This window comes from Actinia tenebrosa, unplaced genomic scaffold (genome assembly GCF_029948245.1).
Source record: "Actinia tenebrosa isolate PJP-AT-01 unplaced genomic scaffold, QUT_ActTen_1.0 PGA_scaffold1__47_contigs__length_23844297, whole genome shotgun sequence".
Taxonomy (NCBI): Eukaryota; Metazoa; Cnidaria; class Anthozoa; order Actiniaria; family Actiniidae; genus Actinia; species Actinia tenebrosa.
This window is the reverse complement of record NW_028292578.1, coordinates 17,657,097-17,681,390: the sequence shown is the minus strand read 5'-3', so window position 1 is coordinate 17,681,390 and position 24,294 is coordinate 17,657,097. Positions and strand designations below refer to the sequence as shown.

At 42.8% G+C, this 24,294-nt stretch overlaps 1 protein-coding gene across 5 annotated transcripts in view; it reads left to right on the top strand.

Moving 5' to 3' along the window:
* Positions 1 to 24,294, top strand: part of LOC116308019 (uncharacterized) — a 112,411-nt gene that overhangs the window by 61,300 nt on the left and 26,817 nt on the right. For all 5 annotated transcript variants that reach the window (XM_089032207.1, XM_089032208.1, XM_089032209.1 and 2 more), the window contains 27 exons: positions 220 to 537; positions 792 to 889; positions 1,224 to 2,502; positions 2,677 to 3,969; positions 4,690 to 5,019; positions 5,158 to 5,496; positions 5,730 to 6,062; positions 6,386 to 6,718; positions 7,486 to 7,815; positions 8,003 to 8,335; positions 8,840 to 9,151; positions 9,261 to 9,593; positions 9,868 to 10,197; positions 10,639 to 10,989; positions 11,351 to 11,671; positions 11,932 to 12,243; positions 12,567 to 12,899; positions 13,361 to 13,693; positions 14,210 to 14,539; positions 14,904 to 15,242; positions 15,621 to 15,797; positions 16,153 to 16,626; positions 17,294 to 18,385; positions 18,539 to 18,763; positions 19,102 to 19,755; positions 19,975 to 20,307; positions 20,404 to 24,027. In XM_089032207.1, coding sequence (XP_088888333.1) covers positions 220 to 537; positions 792 to 889; positions 1,224 to 2,502; positions 2,677 to 3,969; positions 4,690 to 5,019; positions 5,158 to 5,496; positions 5,730 to 6,062; positions 6,386 to 6,718; positions 7,486 to 7,815; positions 8,003 to 8,335; positions 8,840 to 9,151; positions 9,261 to 9,593; positions 9,868 to 10,197; positions 10,639 to 10,989; positions 11,351 to 11,671; positions 11,932 to 12,243; positions 12,567 to 12,899; positions 13,361 to 13,693; positions 14,210 to 14,539; positions 14,904 to 15,242; positions 15,621 to 15,797; positions 16,153 to 16,626; positions 17,294 to 18,385; positions 18,539 to 18,763; positions 19,102 to 19,755; positions 19,975 to 20,307; positions 20,404 to 24,027 — 14,859 coding nt within the window. The remainder of the gene's footprint in view (positions 1 to 219; positions 538 to 791; positions 890 to 1,223; positions 2,503 to 2,676; positions 3,970 to 4,689; positions 5,020 to 5,157; positions 5,497 to 5,729; positions 6,063 to 6,385; positions 6,719 to 7,485; positions 7,816 to 8,002; positions 8,336 to 8,839; positions 9,152 to 9,260; positions 9,594 to 9,867; positions 10,198 to 10,638; positions 10,990 to 11,350; positions 11,672 to 11,931; positions 12,244 to 12,566; positions 12,900 to 13,360; positions 13,694 to 14,209; positions 14,540 to 14,903; positions 15,243 to 15,620; positions 15,798 to 16,152; positions 16,627 to 17,293; positions 18,386 to 18,538; positions 18,764 to 19,101; positions 19,756 to 19,974; positions 20,308 to 20,403; positions 24,028 to 24,294) is intronic.

Sequence of the window (24,294 nt, the reverse complement as noted above, 5' to 3'; positions counted from 1 at the left end):
AACGAAAATAACATATCTCTTTTACTAACCAGCTGTAGTAGCCATTGAATATACATTTTATGCCGCATTTTGCATGACATCTGTAGTCAAAAAGAGCTCTCTTAATGTGTAGGCATAGCTAACATTACTGCGTGTGTTTCCATGTGACCATGGAAACGAAAATTGAATTGTTCCTATATTGATATAGTTATTAATTTCAATTGTTTATTTCTTGGTAAGGTATTACAAGAAGATCTTGTGGATGCTGCAAATAATGCACAAAACGAGGGACGTAGACTGGGAGCCATGGACGGCCCCACCGCAGCAACCGCGGGTGTTGAAGATCAGCTGAAGGCACTGAATGACCGGGTATCCAAGATCAAAGTCAAGATCTCGGCATACGAAGAGCACTATCAAGACCACTTGAAACAAGCGCTCGAATTCCAAGAGGCGGTCAGAAAGTTACTGGAGAAAGTGTCAGCCAGGAAGGAAAAACTTGATAAAAATGTGGACACCAAAGACAAAGACGCCATTTTGGCCAGGATAGCTGAACTAGAGGTTAACGACATTCAATTTCATTATTTCTTGCTCTTTGTTTGGCCTTTAAAAAATCCCGGCACGGTCACGGTCATCCGTTGAACAATTAGTGATATTGCGCGTGACTCTTACCTAGCCAATCAAAAACCTCGTCACGGGGTAACGCGTCCGTGACGTGCCGGTTTTCTCGGTACTACAGAACTGCTCTGTAGAAAGGTGGTTTTAGTAATAAAAGTTTGGTTCTGATGTAATTGTTGATTTTCAATTGTTATTAGGATCTTCATCGTGAGATGGAACAAAATCGACCTCTTCTTACCTCAGCTACGGTAACAGGAGAATGGCTGATAAGGAACGCACAGAAATCCAAAGTCACGTGAGTACCCATCAATTCATTTTATAGTCTACATTCTAAGACCTTGCGCGACGCGGATGTGAAGTGAAAAAATTTTTCTCCCCTTCAAACACCGCAACAACTATCTCGCTAATTACTGTCGGTACTGTGGCGTTAGCGCGGGCAATGAAGATGCTCGTAACCAGAGTCTTCAGTGGGTCTTTTAGTCCACGTTATACACTGTTATAGTGAAGACCTTTCTCCAATTGTTTTGACCCCATTTTTGGAGGAAGGGGAGGGAGGGGAAATTTTAAAAATGACCATCCTCCATTTTCTCGAACCCGATCTATAAGAAAGTCTTCTTTTCTCTACACAGAATGCCAGATGGCCGACCAGAAAATGAAGTTATTCCAGCACAAGTCGCAGAAACTCTCAATAAGGTCAAGAAAGAATTCCACGAACTGGAAGGAGCCATCAGAGAACAGAAGAAATACCTAACTGACCTGACCTTTGAAGAAGTGCGTCCCACTTCTGTAGAATTTGATCATCTGCACGAAGTCATGAAGGAGTTCACTGGTTGGTTACGGACAGTGGAAGACTCACTAGACCGAGCCAGACCTTACTCGTGTGAAGTTCTCAAACTGAAAGAAGACGAGATCTCACACCTTGCTATCAGAACAGACGTACGCTACCATCAACCCACTTACGAATACATCGACAAAGACGCAAATAAGTTCCTCAAAAACGAGCCTGAATCCCCTACACGGCAAGAAATCGAGGAATCTTATAATGACATCAAACCACGATGGGAAGACATAAAGAGAAGGGTAAACGAACGTCATGATCAACTGGATCAAATTCTTCCCCTCGCAAGAAAATTCCACGATGCTTTGCAGAATGTTGACGGTGTAGTAAACAGAGGCGAAACACAGCTTCACGCGCTGGACGGAGTACCATTATCATCAGAGAAATGTAAACAGGAATTACCAAATATTAAAGGAGTGCTTCTGGTGCTGGATCGACGAAAGCGTGATGTCGATAGGATGAATAAAATAGCTAAAGAACTGGCTGATAAACTCAAAGAAATGAATGGCGAAACCGAAGAATTGCGGCAGCTGCAAGAGACGGCTAACGAGCGCTATGAAAAAGTGAAACGAGAACTGGAGAGCAAACGAGAGGACATTGAGAACGACAACATTGGTAGGTTTTTTAAAGCCTTAGCATCAATGTCAGATGAAATCAAGAAGGTTGATGAACAAATATCAGACGAGCCATTAGGTAATGATCCAGTACAGCTCAGAAAGAAAATGGACGAACTGAAGGCGTTACAAATCGAGCTGTACCAGCTGAAGCCCACATTAGGCTCCTTACAACACGCTGGATCCGCTTTGATGCAAAAGAACTTCGGCGATGAAAAGCTTATCAAAGATATTACCAATAATGTCCAAGCCGTGACAAATGAATACGTGACGGTGGAAGATAAATTGCGCGACAAGATGGCAGACTTCCAATCTGCAGTGTACAAGCAGCAAGATTTCAATAAGACGGTTGAAGATTTCGAGAAGTGGTTGAGCCTGACAGAGGAGAAAGTCCGATCGCAAATGATGCTCTCCATTAGACCCGTTGTCATCAAAAAGCAAAACAAAGAACAGCAGGTATATTTAAAGTGACTTTTAAAAGTCTTTGTAAGCTTGGATAACAATCCTCAGTCCCAGAGCAAAAAAGTATTATCGTTCCAATCTAAGGCCGGCCTTTTCTGAGTTTTTTTTTCCTGTCTATTTTCATTCTATTCCATTTCGCGATTTAAAGTGTTCTTTTGTACTTTGCAGCTTTTAATGGAAGAAATCGAGTCTTACGAGCAAGTCTTTAACGATATCCTGACACAAGGTGAGGACCAGGCTGATCGCTTGGAAACCAAGACCAAGAGAGAAAACATGAGACTCAAAATGACAGATCTGGCCAACCGATGGAAGAACATCAACAAATCGATGGCAGATCGCAGAAAAGAGATGGAACGACTTTTACCTATTGTTGTTTGTTATGTTCAAACAAGAAACGAGTTCCTCTCGTGGTTGAGTGCTGACGAGCGCACCCTCACTGAGCTAGCTTTGGACACAGAGATTAGCGACATTGATACCCTTGGTCAAAAGAAACAAGTTATCAAGAAACTTCGTGAAGAGCTCGAAAACCATCGACCTGTCTTCCAAAACCTCGTCTCGACTTCTGAGGAACTGATCAGCATTTGCCACGAGTTGAACATCAACACAGACGCAGTCGTCGTCATTGGAGACGTCGAGGAAAATAAGCGACGATGGGAACGCCATAATGCTGCGGTCTTGGGAGGAGAGAAGTTGCTCAGAAATTCAGATAAAACAATGGCGCAATTGCGTGAAGTGATGGCGCCAATGCAACAAGCGATGGACGCTGCCGAGAGCATCCTCGCACAAGAACCGGCTTACGGTACCGATATCTCGCAAGTAAAGAAAGAACTGACCAAGGTTAACAATACACTCCATGTGTTGGAGGAATCCGAGTACAAACTAGTGCGCCTGTCTAAGCAAGTCACTAACAACGAGTATATCATCACCATCATCAAAGATAACCGCGTAATGCAGGTCCGCTTGAAGGAGCGTAGAGTCAAGCTCGAAAAATACATCAAAACTGTGGAGGTATTTGAAGGAACTGGCCGAGAAGTCGAGAGTAAAGTCATGGGAATCATGCGCTATGTGACGGTAGAAATCGTTATGACTGACGTTGATGAGATCAGAGACCAACTACAGCATGTACAGAACCTCGAGGAGGAGGTAGTCATCCATAGAAGAAAAATCGAAACTATGGAAGAGACTGGCGAGTGGATCATCAAACAAAACAACAACAAGGAGGAAGTCATTAGTGAGGTGAAATCGAGTATCACCAACGCTAGATCCTCCATCGATGAGGTGTCTGTGAGGCTGCAGGATCGACGCCGCCGCTTGGAGACCGCGTTGACTGAAAGCGAGAGGGTCAACGAGACGTTGGATCACTTTGAGAAGAGAATCGCTGTCCTGGATAAAAAGATGCTTAAAGCTAAACCTGTGTCGGCAGAATATGGTATACTCAAGGACCAACGCAAAAGCCATGAGGTAAGTTTTAAGACAACTTACAGCAGAAATATAGCAACCAGCCAATTTGCTTCTGTGATGGGATCTTTGATAGGTTGAACTTGATACTCAAGACCTTCTCGACCTCTTGAGAGAGACATATAGACCACTTGCAGCACGTTGGAATGCATCTCAATTTGGAGGACATAACAATAGGTTTCCCATTTTCGTGAGATTGAAATTATTTTGTTTTGTTCTCCAAATTGAGCTGATTTGATGTCATATGCAAGGGGTCTATTCCTGGATTAAAAAAAACAGTCATTCAGCAGAATGGTAACCTGCGAAGCGGTGCCGATGGAGGAAGATGGTTGATGGAACTGACGGGTGGTTCAGGAGGAATATATTACCCATTGAAAATAAATAGCAGATATCGGAGTCCATTATTGCCTTCAGACAATTGTTACATTTGGGTCCGTTTCTATATATTTCATTGTATTGACCCAAATGCCTCGACTTGAAACAATTGTTTGAATACAACAGAGTGTAACTCCGATATCTGCTATTTCTCTGTGTTACCGAATCCTTTCTTGTATTCTATGCATCATTTAACTAGGACAGGTTTTGGCCTTTTTTTTATTGCCTACCAGACAGTAGAAGCGGATTGTATGTGAAGAAGTTTTGTCTTCACATCAATATTGACGCAGTAATATTTTTCGACTTTAAATTAATTTATTACTTAACGAAATATATTTTCCTATCTAGGTTGTGATTCGAGAAATTGGCAGTCTCGTACCTATTCATAAATACGTTATTCCAGCTGCACAGAATCTTGCATTAGAAGCACCTCCTGGTCCTGAACGAGATGAACTAGAACACCGCGTAACTGCAACTGAGACTCTATGGACAACAGTCAAGGACAAAGCTGAGGACCGACAGAATGTTATTGAGATTGTTTTTCCCACTGCGCAAGCCTATGATGACGCATTTAGAGCTTTGAATCATTGGATGAGGGATGTAGAACACAGAGTCGTTAACATGCAGCCAGTTGCATGCGATGAGGACGCGCTCAATTATCAGTTGCAAGTTGTTAAGGTATGTACAGGGCTGAAATGAATGATAAAATAATAATGATTTAATAAATTAATTTAATCAGTACGAGATAAACTTTCTTAAAGATGGAGGGATTCCCCTCAGTTGAAGTTAACCAATCACTGTGTTGCTTCTTTCCAGGAAATGCACCAAGATATAACCAATCACGACCCGGTCTTCAAGTTCTTCTTGACAGCAGCAGACAATCTCCAGCAAGCATGCGAAGCAGCTAACATAACAGCAGGGCTCGAACCGATAGATGCTCTCACAAAGGAGATCTTAAACCGATGGTCGGTGATGAAAGATGTGGTTGATGACAAGCAGCAAAAGCTTGAGACTGCACAAAAACAACTGCAGGACTACAAGGAAAAAGTCGGCAAGATGTCGAACCTGTTGTTGAGAACGGAAGAGGTTCTGCAACAGAAAGGTAGCACTGGAGTGGATCTAGAACAAGCGAAATCTAACAGAGATACTTTAATGGTGAGATTTAGAAATTAAACGTATTCGCTTCTTTCATGACACTGTGACAGCGAAGGAATAACTGCTGTGGATCAGAAAGAATGTGCTATTTTTTGCTGACAGAGGAAAACCTTATAACCCAGAAAAAAGCCCGAAGTACAGGAGAAAGTCACTGACTTCCTCCAAACTCGACTTATTTTTGCGTAATCAAACGAAAGCATTTGCTATAATAACATTCAATCTTAATCTTGTAGGTTCTTTTATCAGCGCTTGAAAACTCCAGAGACGACCTTGAAACGGCCAACAACGTAGGCCGAGATTTGGTTTGCGACTCTGATTCACAAGTGGTTAATGTCGCTTTTATCCAAGACGACATGGCTGCACTGAACGAACGATTTGACGCGGTACGAGCGGGCCTGGAGCGTGAGAAGAAAGATCTAGATTGTGTTATTGCAAACGCAGAACAGTTTGAAGGTGCGCTCAGCCAGTTTGAATCTTGGCTTCCTGAAGCTATGGCTGCCGTACAGCGCTTTGAGCCAATCAGTAGTGAGCCTGAAGAGTTGAAGAGGCAATTGAAAGAGGTCGAGGTAAGATGACATTACTTGTCTGTAAATAGAGAATGCTTTTCCCAAACCACGCATACGCCCTTCAGGAAAATTTTTTTAATTCGTCTTTAACTTATAGCTCACAGTATCATTTAGTCCATAGCGCAGGCATAATTGCTCTTTTAAATTGTCTTACTATTATGAGCTTTAAAGGATACTGCTTTTCAATTGTATGAATAGATGGGTAGTACGTCTATACAACTCTTTATGGTTTGTTTGAGTGGACTCATAAATCAGTCATGTTATTGCCGCGTAGCACAAACCGTAAAGTAATGATTCCTAATAGCTCTATAAATGCGTTTTAGGACCTTCATGCTTCTCTCATGGCCAAGCGTGCCCTCCTCGTCACTGCCAAAAGCTCAGGAACCAAACTCGTAGAAGCAAGTGATGGCGCGTCTGTGGTCGAAGATGATGTCACAACGAAGCTCCATCCATACGAAGAAGCCTACGACGCCTTGCTTGCCGTGGTGTCAGATCGCTTGTCGAAGCTGCAGGTGATGATGATCCAGTCACAGGAGCTCGAGAACTCTCTTGTTAATATTGTGCAGTGGTTGACTGAGATGGAAAAGAGACAGAGCAAACAGGAAACACCTGTGTTAAGAACCAAGAAGATTAATGATCTACAAATGGAACAAGACGTAAGGCACTAATGTGTTATGTTCAATACTAGCTTTATAGACTCCCTGCAGTACATCAGAATGCAGCTCAATTTGGAGGACATACCAATAGGTTTCCAATTCTCAGGAGATTGAAATTCTTTTGTTTTGTCTCCAAATCGAGCTGCTTTGATGTCACATACAAGGGGTCTATAACCTTTTTATTATATCTTCATTTTCGTTTCCATACTTTTCTTGGGGATCATTTGAGGCTTTACGATGTCACACAGCCAGTGATTAATCGTCTTTGTGTCATAGTGCAACTGTTGTGCGCACCTATCGCTTAGAGGAGTTTTCGTAGGACTGTGAAAACTTCGCGGCACAAACGCGATGGTGACACGGTAAGGCTAATCACATTGCGCGAGAATTTACTCTCCATCCAATCAAATGCCACGGCACAAACACGGTCACGGTCACGCCAAGGTCACGGCAATGCTAAACCAATCACATTGCGCCGAGAAAACAATTAGCCAACTAAAAATCTAGAAAAAATCACGGTCACGGCAAGGCCTGCACACGGCACTGACCATTTTACAGTCATATGAAAACTGCTCTAACGACGTTTCAGACACAGTACGCACTTTATTTGCGTGCGTAACGTTTCGCACCGCGGCAGTTGCACGGAGTGTCTGGATCTTAATCGCTGTTATTCAACATGGCTGCTTTCACATTGTTGTAAACATTGTCTGCACATGTTATAAATGTTACCTTGACTATAAATGAAATCCTACTGATTCTCTCGACCACAGACTCTGCATCAAGAAATCTCAACTTACGAACAAATGGTTGACCACATAGAAAAGACTGGGGATACAATGCTACGAAACCTAAACCCCGGTCCCGAACGAGATATCCTCAAGTTCAAACTCGCCGACATGAGCCACCGATTCAATAACGTGAAGGACAAATCCGCTGACCGTAAAGAAATGCTCGATCAATTGGCACCATTAATGGAACGTTACCAAACTGCGTCGCAACCGTTCAATACGTTCCTTGAGGATTCAGAAGAAAAGATTGGAGGGCTGAAGGCCATTCCACGTGATGAGGAAACGGCTGCAAAACAAAGATCTGATATTAAGGTTAGTTTGGCCGGGTAGTTTGTTAATACTAGAGGAAAATTAGATTAAGTAAAGGATAATTATTGCCGAGTGTTACAGTATAGGGCAAACTCTTGTTTTTGGTGTCCCTAAAAAAGACGACGTGAAGATTGCGCTGTGTTTACTATTTAGATGTGTATTTGTGACTGAAAATCCTTCCCTTCAACAGGAATTTAAGATGGCTGTAGAGGACGAGAGTAACAATCTCAAAGTAGTCATGGCTAGCGGCAAGGAACTAACCGACTATTGCAAAACTCTACCCATCAAAATAGAAACAGCACCAGTAGAGAACGAAGTCCGCGACTTCATCAACCGTTACGAAAAACTAAAGATGGTGAACCTTGATGCTGAAAGGGAAGCGAAGGTCCTAGAACAGAACGTTGAGGTATACCAGAATGCTGTTGATCCAGTCAAGGACACCCTGGATGATTTAGACGCTTTCTTGGACTTTGAGATTGGACTAGACGTGGAGAAGAGCAAAGATGAATTACAACGCGTTGAGGTAGGCTTGACAACCACACTTTTCGAACCCTCCCCCTTTCTTATTGTGTTGTACTGGTGGTAGAGCGGTTTTCGTATGCGTGGTGACATACGGTATTGACTTGCAGCACGTACACGGTATGAAATGCTGTAATATAAATTTAATTTCCCAACGTCTTTTTTTACTTCATCCAAGCACGCGTGTTTTTAAATTACGAATTACCTATCGTTTCCCACTCCGCTCAGAGTAAAACATGTCGCTTTTTAAATGTATAAGTGGTTGAACGTTGACCGCAAATAACATGGGCTTTGTATAATTTAGAATCTCTTAAGATGGTTGAATATCCCTCTTCCCTCTCTTCACTTTCCAAGATATACTACAATGGCACATCAACAGGTCGTACAGAGTTTTAGCACCCTGACCAATCAAAACCCAGAAAACTACTTTTGCTATTCTTTATTTGATTCTAATTCGATCCTCATGATAAGCTTCTGTTAAGTTTCTGTTTTTCACCCTATTATTCAGGATTTGATCGTCAGTCTCGAGAACCAGAAAGCAGAACTCGACCTAGCTGAAATCAGTGCTCCTCCTCAGACAGACCAGTCATCAGACCTAACGCAAGAGATAGCAACACTAAGCCATCGCTATAACCTCAGTACGAGTAAGGTCAAGAGAGTGAAGAAGAAAATGGCCAAGAGATTGGACAAGTTCGTCGTGTTCATGGAAATCTACGAAGAGGTGGATATTTGGTTGGTTGAGATTAAAAAGTTGGTCGATGAGTTGGCACCCGCCACTGAGGATTATGATACAGCTAAGCAACAGTTGGCAGAGTTGAGGGTAAGTAAACTTTTTTCAGTCGTACCTTTCGAGATGACGATGTTGATGATAATGATGATGACGATGACGTAACATGAATAACACCATTACTCTGTTTTTTTCAAAACAGCCAATCATCAACCAGTTCCAGATCTATCACACAAAGATCGATACCATGGTTGAAATCAAGAATCACATCGCTAAAAATATCGAAGACGATCCAGCCACGGTCGCTGAAGTGCAAGAAAAGCTCGAGCAAGTCCAACAACCGTTTGACCAACTTCATTCAAAGGTCAACAATAGACAAGGACGTCTGCAGAATGTGGTCATCCGAGGACAGGACTATCAGTTGTCTCTTGAAGAAGCCCTAGCCAAGCTGAGTGACATGGAGAAGGTCCTTGGTGAACAAGAACCTGTCAGTGCTATATATGTAGTGGCTGCACAACAAAAACTGGACCACGAGGTACGCTAGGACAAATATAGAATGGAAACCTGAGTTTGCGTTTTCTTGGTTTAGTATCGTTCTGTCTCTTATTAATTCGTTATTGTTTTTGATTCGCTTTTTGTTTCATTCTTCCCTTTTTTTCTTCCTTCCGTTTCCTCTATATTTTTTCCTTTCCTCCCTTCCTTTTTTTCCCTTCCTTCCTTTAGACCTCCCACCTTCCCCCCTTCATCTTTGCACCCATCCATTCATTGTCATCCTAATGTAACTCCACTCTTGGTTATCAATATTTCAGGGCCTGTACCTCGAGGTTAGCATGCACGAGGTCATCTTTGACGACACCATCCGACAAGGCAAAGACATCCTCGCCAAATCCGAACCAGGAGAATACAAGGAGAACCTCAAGAAAAACATCGAGGAGCTGGAAGACAGGTGGGATGATGTGCTCCAGAAAACGAATGAACGTCAAGAACAACTCGACGAAGTGTGTCCGCCAGCTCAAGAGTACGCTGAAGGGATCGAAATGTTCATGCCATCATTGATGGAAATGGAGGAGATCATATCTGACTGTGATGAAGTTCTCTGTGAAAAACATGCCCTTGAACGAGAAAGAGGTTTGATCAAGGTAACGAGTTATTTGAATTTACTTACCTTCTACTCTTTATCCTTCAACTGCAACATTAAGAGATCTTCAGAAAGACACTGACTTTCCGTTATTTTCATAAACATGCAAACTCTGTGTCTGCGAGTTGCACACTGAACTATTTGGTTTTTCGCTGCCGCCAGTCAAACATGAAAGGTACCGACTGATTAGGTTTGATTGACGGCAGCGAAAACCAAATTTCAGCATGCAGCTTGCAGCTAAAGGTTTGGCATGTTTATAAAAATAGCAGTAGCGCAGGGAGCAATTCACTGTGTTAGGCGAAGTACCTATATTAAAAGTCAGTAGTTCCTTTAGCTACAAGAGTGGTCCTCAAAGAAGACGAACTAGGAAAAGCATCGCGCTAAACAACTTTGTCACAGTTGCTCACAGTCTCAAAAAATTAACTATTTCTCATGATTTCAGTTTCTGCAGCAGTTCTTGCAAGAAGACATTGAAGGCCATCGTCCCGTGTACAAGTCTCTAGTCTCGAGTTCCGACAATCTGATTGGTACATGTGATTCAGTGGGGGTAACAGATGGAGTACCCGAGGTAAAAGCTGAAATAAAAAATGTGGTCGAACGGTGGACGGTGATCAACGAGTTTTACTGCGTACGCCGAGAACAAGTCAGTGAGGCCGAAAATAAGGTCAAGAAATATAGAAACATGTTGTTACCATTGGAAAACTCGGTGAAGAAGGTGGAAAGAAGCCTGGAGGAACCTCTGTATGAAGGAATTGATCTTGAAGAAGGAAGGGAAGAGTTGCAAAGTGCAAAGGTAAGAAAGCACTGTTTGTCATACGAGGCAAGAAAACTGACTTTTGTAAAAAAAACTTCATAACGTTCAATTTGTGCGTAACGTTTTCCAATTTCAACTTTGCCGGAAGGGTATGTAATAACTTTATTTTGAGTGTATTCATTTAGTCAAGCTTTGATAGTAAAGACGGGATAGCACTCGTGTATTCTGAGTTTCAAAGAGCTAGTTTTCGTTTTCAAAGTTATAGTAATAGAACTCTTACCTGGTAATTCTTTTTGCGAAAGAAAACGAGAAGTAGCTGGGAAGTTCAAGAAATCTGCTAACCCTGTTTTAATAAGCCCTCAGAGTGCGTACTTAGTACCAGTATGTCTTCATTACCTAGGAATTGAAAGATGAATTCCAGACTTTGGAAGCAGACATTGAGAAAGTCGGAGATGAAGTAAAGAAGGAAGATTATCCCAACATCGACTTCGCCCCTGTCAAACAGCGTGTCAAGGCTGTGGCTACGCGCTGCTCAGCAATCCGCCGTAAGGTAGATGTAAGAGTACTATGGCTGGCAAAGGTCATCGAAGATATATCCTCCTTCGTCTCTACTACTGACGAGCTCGACAAGTTTATAGACGTTGCTTTTGATAAGCTGCACAATTTTGATCCTATCCACAACGATGCTGAGGTCATCAAGAAACAAATAGAAGAAGTACAGGTGAATATGATAGTATTATTGATATAATCTCTAGTATGTGACTACCAAGTATTTGGGACAGCGCGACATGTGTCAAGCTGAAGGGACCAGCATTCATTCAAGATACCTTTGGACAGCCTGGAAGACTGCATGCATAGGGGAGGGGAGGGGAGGGAGTGGAGTTAGGATGTCACGTGCAAACGAAGAAACCTTGGTAGGTCAACTTGGTTCAAATTCAACCAACTTTTAAATTTCAAACGTTTACGCGATTTTTTTAAAAGGAATTGGAGAATGAAATTGAGTCCCAGTTCTCAACCCTGGCAGAGGCCGAAATGAAAGCTAAATCTATCACATCAATCAAGAAAGACGATCCAAAGGCCGTCAGAGATGTAGCCGAGCGCGTCAATAGCTGCGAGACTGGCTTGATTGAACTCAAAGAGAAAGTCAAGGATCGTAAGCAGAATCTGATGCGCGCAGAGGAACAGCTCAACCTGTACCGTGCGCAACTGGAGCCTGTTGAGAAGGTGTTCAGCCAAGTAGAGGATGTGGTAATGGATGTTCCTGTCAGCGAGGACGAACTTGGAAAAGTCGAGGTATGTATAAACTCGTCTGTGTTCCTTTATAGACCCCTTGCAGCACGTCGGAATGCAGCTCGGTTTGGATATAATAATAGGTTTACAATTTTCAGGAGATTCAAAATTTTTTTTGTTCTCCAAATTCAGCTGGTTTGACGTCACGTGCGAGGGGTCTATTCAGATCAACATTCAGATGAACATTTGTATTGGATTTCTTTTTTAGGGATGGAGGGAGGAGTGGAGGTCCGTAAATGAATCATCATGTCTATCCAGCACCCTTAGAGTTCATAACTTCATAAATTCGTATTTACTTTATTTTGTGTATCAATTGATTTTGATAGACGGCTATTAAAGACATCGAGGAAAGTGGCAAACGAGTACAGCTCATCCGTCGAGCAAGCGAAAGCCTGCTTCGTGTCATTAACATTCACACGGAGCCAGGCATGGAGGTGCAAACGGAAGTTGCTAAGGTCAAACACAAACAGCGTAGCCTGTCATCAAGCTTGAGGAAGAAACAATCGAAACTGAGGGATGGTCTGAACAGTTATGACAAACTGGTTGGAATCGTAGACGATCTTCAGAAATGGATTCCTGAAGGCCAAGAAAAGGTTGAGGCTGAGCTTCCTGTTAGCAGTGAACCGGAGGAGATCAAGAAACAGCTTGATGAACTGCGGGTAAGTATTCGCGTTTTTAACTTTAGTGGGAGGTAATGCATATGGGACAAAACAGGATGGGATGGAATGGATAAGAAGGGATGGAATAGGGTGGTATGACATTACATGACATGACATTAGTTGGGATCTCATGGATGAGATGGGATGAAATGGAGTAGGATGAGATGGTATATAATGGAAAGGAGTAAGAATGAAGGAGACAGGATGTGATGGGATGATATGATATGAGTTGAAATTTGATGGATGAGATGGAATAAAATGTAAATGGATGAGAAGAAAAGAGAGACGATGGAATAGAATACTGCGAGCTAGAATGGGATAGATGAATTAAATAGAGTATAATGGAATGATACGCAATGAGATTGAAGAGGCGATTTTTCTTCTGCATGTGTCCTTTTAACACATTTTATTTTTGAAAAAGGTATCCTTATTTATCCTACTCAATAATTCGTTCTTTTTAGGAATTGAAGGACGAGGTACAAGAAAAGGTAGCCATGCTTGAACAGGCAAAACAACTGGCCGAGAAGGTCAATGAATTGAGTAACGACGATCCTGGAGTACAAGAAGATGTGGCAGATCGATTATCCAAAGTGGACAAACCAATCCAAGACATTGCTGCTACGCTGAACGAAAAACGAGCCAACCTCCATACTGCCTTATTACAGAGTCAGGATCTTAAAGATTCTATGGAAGAGCTGAACCGATGGTTCGTCAGTGCCAATAACCTGTATAGTTTGTTGGGACCTGTGTCTAATAGGTATAACATCATTGTAGATCAGGAGGACAAGATTGAGGTAAGGAAGAATGCATTCTATGTGTTTGGTATATACTAGAACTATAACCGCAACTACGACTACACAAAACATAAACGCAAACTAAATTTTTGAAGCATAGCCGAAATGTCGTGCGTCTGAACCGCTAAACTTACTATACTAGCTGCTTGGGTAGTTAGTAACGATGTGATCTGATTTATGTTTTTTCAAACAAATCACATATTTATTACTATCATGCTCAAACTTGAAAGCTTCAAAGATACAAACGCAAATATGAGCACAAAAAGAGCAGTAAAACGACAAAAACACCAGTCACAAAACATTTGCCGCCACAGCGGCAGAAATAACAAAATTGTAAACAGCAATGGAAAACAAAGTAACACCAAGAGCAGCAGCAACAGGAAGAATATCGTTACCAAATAGTAGTTGGTATGCGTAGAGAAACAAGCACTTGCAAAGATCTTAGTCTTTTAAGAACAAAATATTCTGAAATCCTGAAATAAAAGTTAAGATTTTTTACAAAATCTCTGTATTCAGACAATCAACAATCAACAGGACCTCCATCGCCAAATGTTTGACCACGTCACAACAGAAGGCCAAAAGATACTGGAGACGTTACCCGAGGGTCCAGAACACGACAAACTGGAAACAAAACTGGACAACACCAAGACCAAATGGCAGGAACTATCAGACAAGTTGAATGGGCATAGCACCAAACTAGATCAATTAAAGCCAACAGCCAAGGTGTATGAGGAGGCTAGTGATCCTTTCATGACCTGGCTAAGCGAGGCTGAAGCCAGACTTAGAGACTGTGATAAGATTCCAAGTGACCAGGAAGAACTGATGCATGTCCAGGAAATGGTTGAGGTAAGTTTGCATTACGGCTTGGAATATTTCTTTATTTTCACTGCCGCTTCCTTCATTCTGATCATTTTTTATGAATCCGCCTCATCTCTGGGGAAGCTTGCCTTTATCCAATGCAGCCTGTATTCAATTCCCAAACTTGGTATCGTACGTGAGTAGAGTTCCTAGCTCATTCTATCTAGTGCTTCGATGGCTTTTCTCTGGGTTGTCCAGTTTTTCCTTCCTCCACAAATATCAAGTTCTAAATTCCAATTAGATCATGAAACAGGGCCTTTGTTAGCTACTTTCTATTAAGTTCTACCCTCGTAAAACAAGGATGAGTTATTTTTATTTGAGCCTGATTTAACATGCCTTTTTGTCTTCGTAGCTCCTTCAAGAGGAAGTCAAGACACATGAACCAGATCTCCAATATCTACACGAAGCTTACACCTCCCATTCAGATATATCCAAAGAGAAAGACGTCACAACAGATCTACAGGTCATCGAGGACGAGGTGGCGAAGATCGATGAACGATACGATGACCTTCGCTGCGAGGTAGACAAGAAACTAAGACAGCTGAACGATGTGCATGACAGTCTCCATGACTACCAAGAAACCCTTATGGTAGTCGAGCTGACCCTAGAGGAAGTGCAAGAATTTGTCGTAGAGAAATATGTTCTAATCACGGATGTACAGCACTCGCATGAAGAACTCGGCAAAGCCAAGGTAAAACATGGCTACCAGGGATACCATTTTTGTGGTGCATGTAATCGTAGCTGCCATGTGGGTTAATTCTAACAAATTATTTGCTCTTGGTTTTTGGTTTTGTTTTATCAAGCAACATGGCGGGCACGTGTTTTTGGGGTTCTGGTTGTTTTTGATTGGTTCAGAGTGGAAGGCAATGGTGTTAAATGTTTCCTCCTTGGGCCACCTCAAGGTCTTCTCTCATTCGTTGGGCTTCCCATGGTGGAAAAAACTAATGAAGTTCTCTCGATAGGGAAATGTTTATGGTTTTTAGTTGCGTGTGTGTGTTGCATTTTATGTATACTTTTTTAAATCGTGTTCAAATTTCTTTTCATTAAATTTGAACTTTCTTCGTCCCAGAAATCTGTTGCCATATTAGAAAATCGTAAACCAGCTGTGCTAGAGTTAGTCAAACACGGCAAAGCACTCGCAGAGACAACAGGAGATCCAGATGTGTTAGAAAAGGTGGCGTCTGTCAACCAGAGATACGATTTAATAGAGAGCAAAAGCAACGAGAAGGAAGCCTTCTTGGACAAGGTAAGGCATCGTTTGTAGCTTGATTCTCGCTGCTTTAGATATCGATGAACGTTTTGTGTAAATAAATGAACTAAAAGTTTGCTTTTGGCATCAGAATTGAATTAATTCATGCGGGATTCCTGTGGATTTGGCGGGGAAATGGTACATTGCCTCCCCACCCCCACCCCTAAGATCGAGGCCTCGCTACGCCCCTTCATACTCAGAAATATGAGTAAACGTACTGTGTGCCGGCTGCATTCACTGGCGCTGTTTTCGTGGATGTGCTAATTACGGTACTACCGGCCCGTGAATTTGGTGTCATTCAGTTCCCGTCCACACAACATCTGTTGTAACTACTCTATATCTGTTGTTTTAGGTTGTTGAATACTTGGACATCTACGACACGAGCATCACTCGAGTAGAAGAAAATATTCCCAAGATCCAAGCCCAAGTTGCCAACCTTGCACCAGTCAGTACCGATCCAGAAGAGGTCCAAAAACAACTACAAGAAACCTCACACATCCAAGACGCGCTCAACGATGACAAGGTCTGCCTTCAACACGCCATCGATGCTTCTGATTGGCTGATCGACAACGCCAATGGTGAACCTTCGACTGAAAATGAAATGAAGGACCGAATAAGCAAAAGCAAAGAGCCACTAGAGGAGCTGGCGAGTGTTGTGAACGAGAGGCAGAATGCTCTGAAGTGTGGCTTGGTACGGTCACAAGAGTTCAAGTCTGTGTCTAAGGACTTCGTGGCTTGGATGAAAGAGATAGAAGAAAAGCTTGCTAGCGCAAAACCTGTCATGTCGGATGATGATACCATTAGAGAACTGAAGAGAGAGCACAAGGTTTGTCATCCCCTTATTTATTATTATTCTTGTAATAAACGGCACTTCGTAACCTGAAGTTTTTACTTGACATATTTCGGCCAAGCGTTTGCCATCTTGAGAAGTACCAAGTTGAATAGACCGTTTTAGCTTCCTTGTTCGCTATACCCATTTCAGACCACGTGATGCCACTCTTGGTAGTTGATTCTTTCATGTGTAAATATTTTAACATGTTCGTCATAAAAGAACAATTCTCGAGGGAATGTCATGTGATCTGAAATATTCAATTCGCATACGAAGCTAGAAAGGTCTATTAGAAATAAAACTATATAAATATACCACTCCATAGACAAAAGGAACTATTGTGTGACTCTAAGGTTAATGCGTTTGGATGGATTAGTTTCAATATCATATGAGTGTTGCCTTTACAGAAAAATTCGTAGGTTAAGCCTAGCACTATCCTTAAGGAAAATTTGCAAATCCTATAATCAACCACACCCTTAGTTCAAGTCGTTCCCTTGAATTGCTTGATTTCGTCAGGCGTTTTCATACTGAGCCCCGGAGAATATTTGTTTATTTATTGATGTATTGACCACACCCTTGGTCCCTGTCACTTTCTTCCTTTACTTGTCCCATACCAAGCCCCTTAATAGCAATAGATGTGACCTTCTCGTTCTCTTTTTCACAGCCAATCTTGGAAGAAATACGAGAGCACGAGCCTGTGTACCAAGCCATAAAAGCTGCTGCCGACAATATCTTGTCCAGCGCGAAGCCTGGCAAAGATCGCGACCGCGTCGATCAACACATGAAACACATACAAACGAGATGGGAGAAACTTCAGAAGACCTCCGAGGACCGACAGACAATGTTGGAGAAGATCGAGCCTGTCGCAGAAAAGTATCTCGAGATAATGAAAGAACTGGTTCCATGGCTGTGTATCACAGAGAAGAAACTTGACACGCTTAAATCTATACCCTGCAACAAAGATGGACTCAATTTGTACGAAAAGAACTTAGACGAGGTCGAGAAAGAACTCATTGAGCACGAGTCGTCACGACAGAAACTCAACGACCTCACTACTTCTATCCTAGAAATCCAGCCTTTTGATGTGGAGTTCGTCAGAAGTGAAGTACAAGGGGTAAATGAGAGGTTCGATGAAGTGAAATCGTTGCTGAATAAGAAGAAAGAGAATCACGAGAAGATGAAGGAGCTGTGGAATACTTTCCATGATAGTATCATCAGCATTGAAGCATTGGTTGTTGAAGGGCTGATCCTATGCGCCTACGATACCCCGCTATTGGACATCGAGCGCCTTAGACAAGAATTAGAGTTGATTCACGCGATTTTCATCACGCTAGAGGAACAGACTCCCGCGCTAAACGTAACGGAAGACTTGGCGCAGCAGTTGATGGATCTTCTAGAGAAGGACTCTTCTAATGTAGTTATCATCGAAGAGAGGGTCACCAACATGTTTATTCGATTTGAAGGGATACAGAATGCCCTAGAGAAGCGACAAGTCCAACTTGAAAATCACCTGGAGCACCTCACTCGATTCAAGGAATGTGATGAGGAACTTAACAACTGGTTCGTAGCCATGGCTAAGGTGATAGACGAGCTGCATCCTATCAGCACGGAACCAGAAGTGGTCAAGAAACAACTACACGACGTTGAGGAACTGTTGGATTCGGTGCAGGAGAAAAGACAAGTGCTTGATACTAAACAGGAGGCTGGGATTAAGCTGATGGAGTCGAACAAGGAAGATGACCGTGTCACTGTCGAGGTAAGACAATCTTGAGTGTGTGTTTTTTCTTGCTGCCTCTAGACACGGGAGCATATCTTTCACTATCATCGTCCTTGTTTTCCACTCTCTCGTGACCAAGGTGTGCATCGATATTTGTCTTTTCCTGATTGCCGTTTAAAATCTTTTTTTAAGGTGGTCTCTACTCTGAGTAAAGCGCACACCAAGATGGATCGTATCGCCAACAAACTGGACGATCGTCGCGACAGGCTCCAGAGCATTATGCTTGAGTGTCAGGATATTCACTTATCCTTGGCTGACTTCCTCAACGATCTGGCAGGAATCGAGGAAGAGTTTGCTGGAATGAGACCCGTCTCTGCTGTACACGACACTCTCAAAGAACAAGAGCGCGAGTTTAAGGTATGAAATGTTTTACCAATAGTCTTTCAAGTCAAACAAACGAAGCTAATGGGATACCAGGTGAAACTCGTGCATGCGCAAACCGCTGGACACCGTTATATCTGCCATTGGGTATTGTAACAGTTTTATAGTAAAACTGCAAATTTTGAGGCTAGCCCATAGCCAGGGATGTATGTGTTTGTTCATAGATTTGTATTTTTTTGTTTTGGGTCTATGATTTTGAAGGGAGTGGGGGTGGGAGAGATATGGAAATTTTCTCCTCCTGATTTCGGCGGGAGAAGAAGAGAAGCCTGTTCAAAAATTAACCCTTTTATTTTATTACATTTTCTCCTACTAAGATGCTTAAAGAAGACGTGATAGAGAACGATGATCTTGCCCAGGAACTCATATCTCGTACTGAACAGCTCATCGAAAACGCTGAACCAAGCCCTGACCGAGATAGTCTGGAACAAAAACTCCAAGACATCAAAGCTAGATGGGGAGCTGTTAAGAGCAAGACCGCTGACCGAGAGGTCGATATAACAAGCCACACCCCAGTTCTCCATAACTACTATACTCACGTTGAACCCTTCACCGATTGGCTGACAGCCATGGACAAGAAAGTGTCCAATCAGGACCCAGTATCATGCGACAGCAAGACGATTGATAGACAAGTAGAACAAGCGAAGAAACTGAAACAGCAGCTTGAAGATCACGTGCCAGATTACGAGAAGCTCAAAGACCTCGCTTCGGACGTCATCAAGAGTCAACCGGACGATGTGTACGTGGTGGAAGCACAGATTCAGTATCTGAACAAATTGTGGGATAGCGTGAGCCTGAGGTTGAATGACAGGGTACGTCAGACTACGTCAGTGAGAGAGCTGGTTGAACAGTATGAAGAAAACATCCTGCCTGTACACGAGCTGTTTACTCGTGCTGAGGATGGTATTGTTCCCATGGAGACGGTTGGATGTGACGTCGAAAAGGCCAAACGGGAACTCAGTAACACTAAGGTTAGTCATTTATCACTGATTAGAAAAGGGAGATGCTTCGTGTAGTTTTTACTCCATGTAGAATCAATTATTCTAATCTTGGTCAACGATGAGAATCCATACGACTTGTATTCAAAAGCTATACATAGAGTATAAAGCTTGGAAATACTTTGTTTGAAGTTCCTTCCGTATTCTTCGCCAGTATACAATTAACATCATGTTACTCTCTATTCCCATTAGGCGTTGATTAACACTCTAGACTCACGCAAACCAGACGTCCAACAAGCTGTCAAGATTGGTCAAAATCTGATCACCTCTGCCGACAGCGATTCACCAGACGTCAGTCTGTTGCGCAAAGAAGTAGGTGTACTACTGGGCACCCACGATGAGCTCAAAGAACTCCTACAAGACCAAGAGTCCAAGCTACAAAAGATCGTCGATAAGGGAACAGTCTTCAATACCGAAATGAAAGAACTACAACAGTGGGTCGATGAGACTACAGAAATGTTTGCTGTTCAGGAACCAATCAGTACAAATCCCAAAGTCGTCAACAAGAAACTTGAACAAATCGAGGTCAGTTACTGTTCTCGTTTTTATCTTTTTTACTTTAATTTTGAAGAGTAGGGGATTGTTAAAGTAAATGCTATAATGAAAAATTTTCTATTGCAGGCTCTTCAAGATGAAATTGCCAAACAACGAGCTAATCTTGATCGAATGGAAGGCGTTGGAAGAGAGCTGATCTCAGCAACCGGCGAAAATCCATTCGCTGTCGCAGAAGTACAGTGCAAACTAACCAGAGTGCGTGCGCAACTCGATCGCCTTGATGCACGAATGGAACAACGACGAGAAATACAACAACAAGTTCTTCTACAGCTTCAAGTTTACGATGTCACTCGTGAAGACTTCATTAACGATCTTGCTGAGCTGGAGACAAAACTGGAGAACGCTCGACCAGCTTCTGCTATCTTCTCGGTTGTCGACGAGCAGAAAGACAACATGCAGTATTTCATACTGAATAACATCACGAAGAAGGAACCAGTTTTCGAGAAGTTGATAGAGGAAGGAGAAAGAATGCTAGCGAAGATGGAACCCGGTGATGACAAAGAGCAACATCAACAGAAACTCGAAGAAACGAACGCTCGCTGGCAGGCGTTCAAAGACAAGGCCGACAGCATGCAGGAGAAAATCGATGAAGTCCACGAAGCTGCGGGACAATACGAGAAGAAGAACGACAAATTCAAATCTTGGTTGGATGAGACAGAAAAGAAGCTTGGTAAGATTAAAGTGAAGTCGTACACTCCTGAAGACGCAGACAAGACTTTAGAGGAGTTGGAGAAGATCTTAAATGATGTGTTCTGCCATGAACCACACTTTGAGGATTTGAATTCTGCTGCGGATACTGATGTAGAATGTAGTCAAATCGATGGTGATGTTGTGAAGGCTGAGTTTGTTAAAGTCAAGAATCGCTGGGATGCTCTTAACGCAAACGCCATGAAGAAGAAAGAAGAAGCAGAAGAAGTGAAAGAAGCATTGGATAAGTACTACAGTGCCTTGCAGCCAGTGCAAGAAGCGTTCACCCAAGCGGAAGTCGTTCTCGAGGCCTCTGAGCCTTTGGGAACCAATGTAGATAAGATCAAAGAGGAGCTTGATCAAGTCAAAGCCCTGAGATCTACTTTTGATGATCGTAAACCGGATATCAAAGAGATGAACCAGTCAGGGAACAAACTGCTCTCAGGTGAGGAATGGTCACCTCTTAACGTTGAACTGAAAGAGAAACTTGACCTCACCAACAAGAAAGCTAAAGAAACTCCAGAAAGGCTTCAGGAGCGTGAAAAGGCGCTAGAGAAGGCTCTGGAAGATGCAACCGAATTCAACACCGTTCTTGCTGACATTGAAAACTGGCTACCAACTGAACAAGAAAAGATCGAACAACTCGACCCTGTAAGTACAGATCCTGACAGAATCAAGGCCCAAATCAAGGACACGGATGATGCTCTAGAGGAAATCAAGCATTACCTTGTTAAGCTCCATCAACTTGAAGATGTTGGACAGAGATTGATAGAAGACAATGTCCGCGACCCCGACACTGTTAATGACGTCCAAAACAAGATTGACAAGGTCAGAACACCTCTGGAGAAACTTTGCGGTAAGCTAGAACAAAGAAGCGCAAGACTTCAGAACGCGGCAATGCGGTCTCAAGAATTCCAAGACTCTTACGATGACTTCGTTGCGCGTCTTGGAAACATTGAAGATCAACTTGTTAGTGAAGCACCAGTTTCACCTGAATATCAAGAGACCAAGAAACAAAAAGAAGATAACGAGGAGGTGCAAGACCTTATTGATCAACAAGAGCCTATATTTGAAAACCTCTTGAAGACGGGCGAGAAAGTACTGGAAAACACTGAACCTGGAGATGAGAGACGAGCCGTGGAGAAGAAGATTGCTGAGCTGAAAGAACGTTGGCAGAAGACAAAGGACAAGGCAGCTGAACGCGACCAAAGAATTGAGTCTGTTCTTCCACATGCACGAGAATATCACAAGGCACAAAGTGCGTTTGAGCCGTGGCTTGTCGACGCTGAAAAGCAAGTTTCAGAAATTAAGATCAAATCTAGTGATCCCGATGAAATCACGAAACAGTTGAAGGTACTGACAGACTTGAAGGACGACGTCGAGAAACACAGACCAGAATATGACTCACTAAATACTGCAGCTGAATCTTTGATTGACAAGTGTCATGACAACAACTACGTCATCGATGCACAGAAAAAAGACTTAAGCAAGCGCTGGAATGCTTTGTTGAGGGATATCGAAGATAAAGAAGAAATGCTTAGTAATGCTAAAAATGCATCTGACAGGCTTAAGGATGACATCCAATGCGTGGAGGCCGCTGTACAGAAGGCCGAGAACACATTGGAAACTTGCAAAGCGCCAAAGATTGAACCCGAGAACGTTAAGAGAGATCTCTCAGATGTTGAAGCCGCACTTCAGGCCCTGGAGGAATGCGAGCCACAGAAAAAGGAGGCAGATGAACTGGCCCACAAACTTCTCGACCAAATGGAGGAGACTTCTACTGACACTGTGGTCCTGAAACAACAAATGGATAACTTGAATGACAAATATGCTGACGCGCTGAACAAAACCAAAGACAAGAAAACCCAGCTGAAGAAGGCGTATGTCCTGATCGTCGAGTTTGTTGAGATCTACGAAGAAATTACCATCTGGATTGAAGAAACCACTGTTGCTGTTGACACTGCACAAGAAATCAGCAGTAATCCTGTAGTGGTGAAGACCCAGCTTGCAGACGTCGAGCAGTTGCAGGACAGCGTGGCAGCCAAGAAGCGCGACCTCGTAAAAGCAGAAGATATCGGAGAAGAACTCGTAGAATGCTGCGAGAACAATCCCAACGTCTTGGCCGAGGTCAACATGAAATTGGCCAAGATCAAAACACCATTAGACGACATCGCCGCTAAAGTTGATGACAAACAAGCCAAACTGCAGATGGTCGTTTTGCAAACACAGGAATTCCAAGAAACATTGGAAGACTTTGTAGAAAAACTGTCTAAGATTGAGGATGACCTAGCGCGCATGCTCCCTGTTTCGCCGGTATACAACGTCGTTCGTGATCAAGTCCACGAGGTCGAACAAGTTTCTGATGACGTCAAACAGCTTGAACCTGTCTTTGGGCGAGTATCTAGTTGCGGGCTGGACGTTCTGGAGTCGCTGGAGCCTGGTGAAGAGAAAGATAAACTAAAAGACAAACTATCAGAGATTGAAGAACGATGGAACGACGTGAAGGAGAAAGTCGAGAGTCGAAAGGCCAAACTAGATGAAGTCACTCCTGACTCGAAAAATTACCATGATAACCACCAGGCCGTGTTGCCATGCCTCGAAGACGCAGAAAGATATCTAGCTGCTGGAGAACCCATTCCTTGTGAAGAAAAGAGCCTCGCACGAGAAGAGAAAGCTCTACAGGAACTACTAGACAGCGTTGAAGCCAAGAAACCAGTTGTCGAAGAACTCAACAATACCGCTGAGTCTTTGGCCGACCTCTGCGAGAATCCAGAAGTGACGCAAGCGGAAGTCAAGGACTTCAACAAGAGGTGGAATGCTGTGGTTGATGGCTTGAATAACAGGAAACAGCAAGTTGAAGACGTGAAGGAAAAGATGAAGGAACTGAATAGCGTGATGGAACCTGTGGAGGAAACACTTGATCAGGCACAGCCCATCTTGGAGGCACCGGCATCGTATGGTGCTGATGTTAAGAAGAGTGAGGACGAACTGCAAAAGATTGAGGTAAGAACACCCTCGCCGGTTCCTCTTCCTCAATTTCTTCCTATGTCATTTCTTCCTTTCTTTCTTTCTTCCTCTCACGCTTTCTTTCTCATTTTTTTTCTTTCTTCCTTTGTTTGCTCCTTACCTTTTATCCTCTCCCTTTTTTCCCCCCCATTTTCCCATTCATTCTTCCTTTCTTTATCCCTCCCTTTCTTGGTTGTTTCTTTTCTTTCAATGTTCTTCGCCCGTGTTATTTCAAATACTCAAACCATTTTCTCTGTTCTTCAT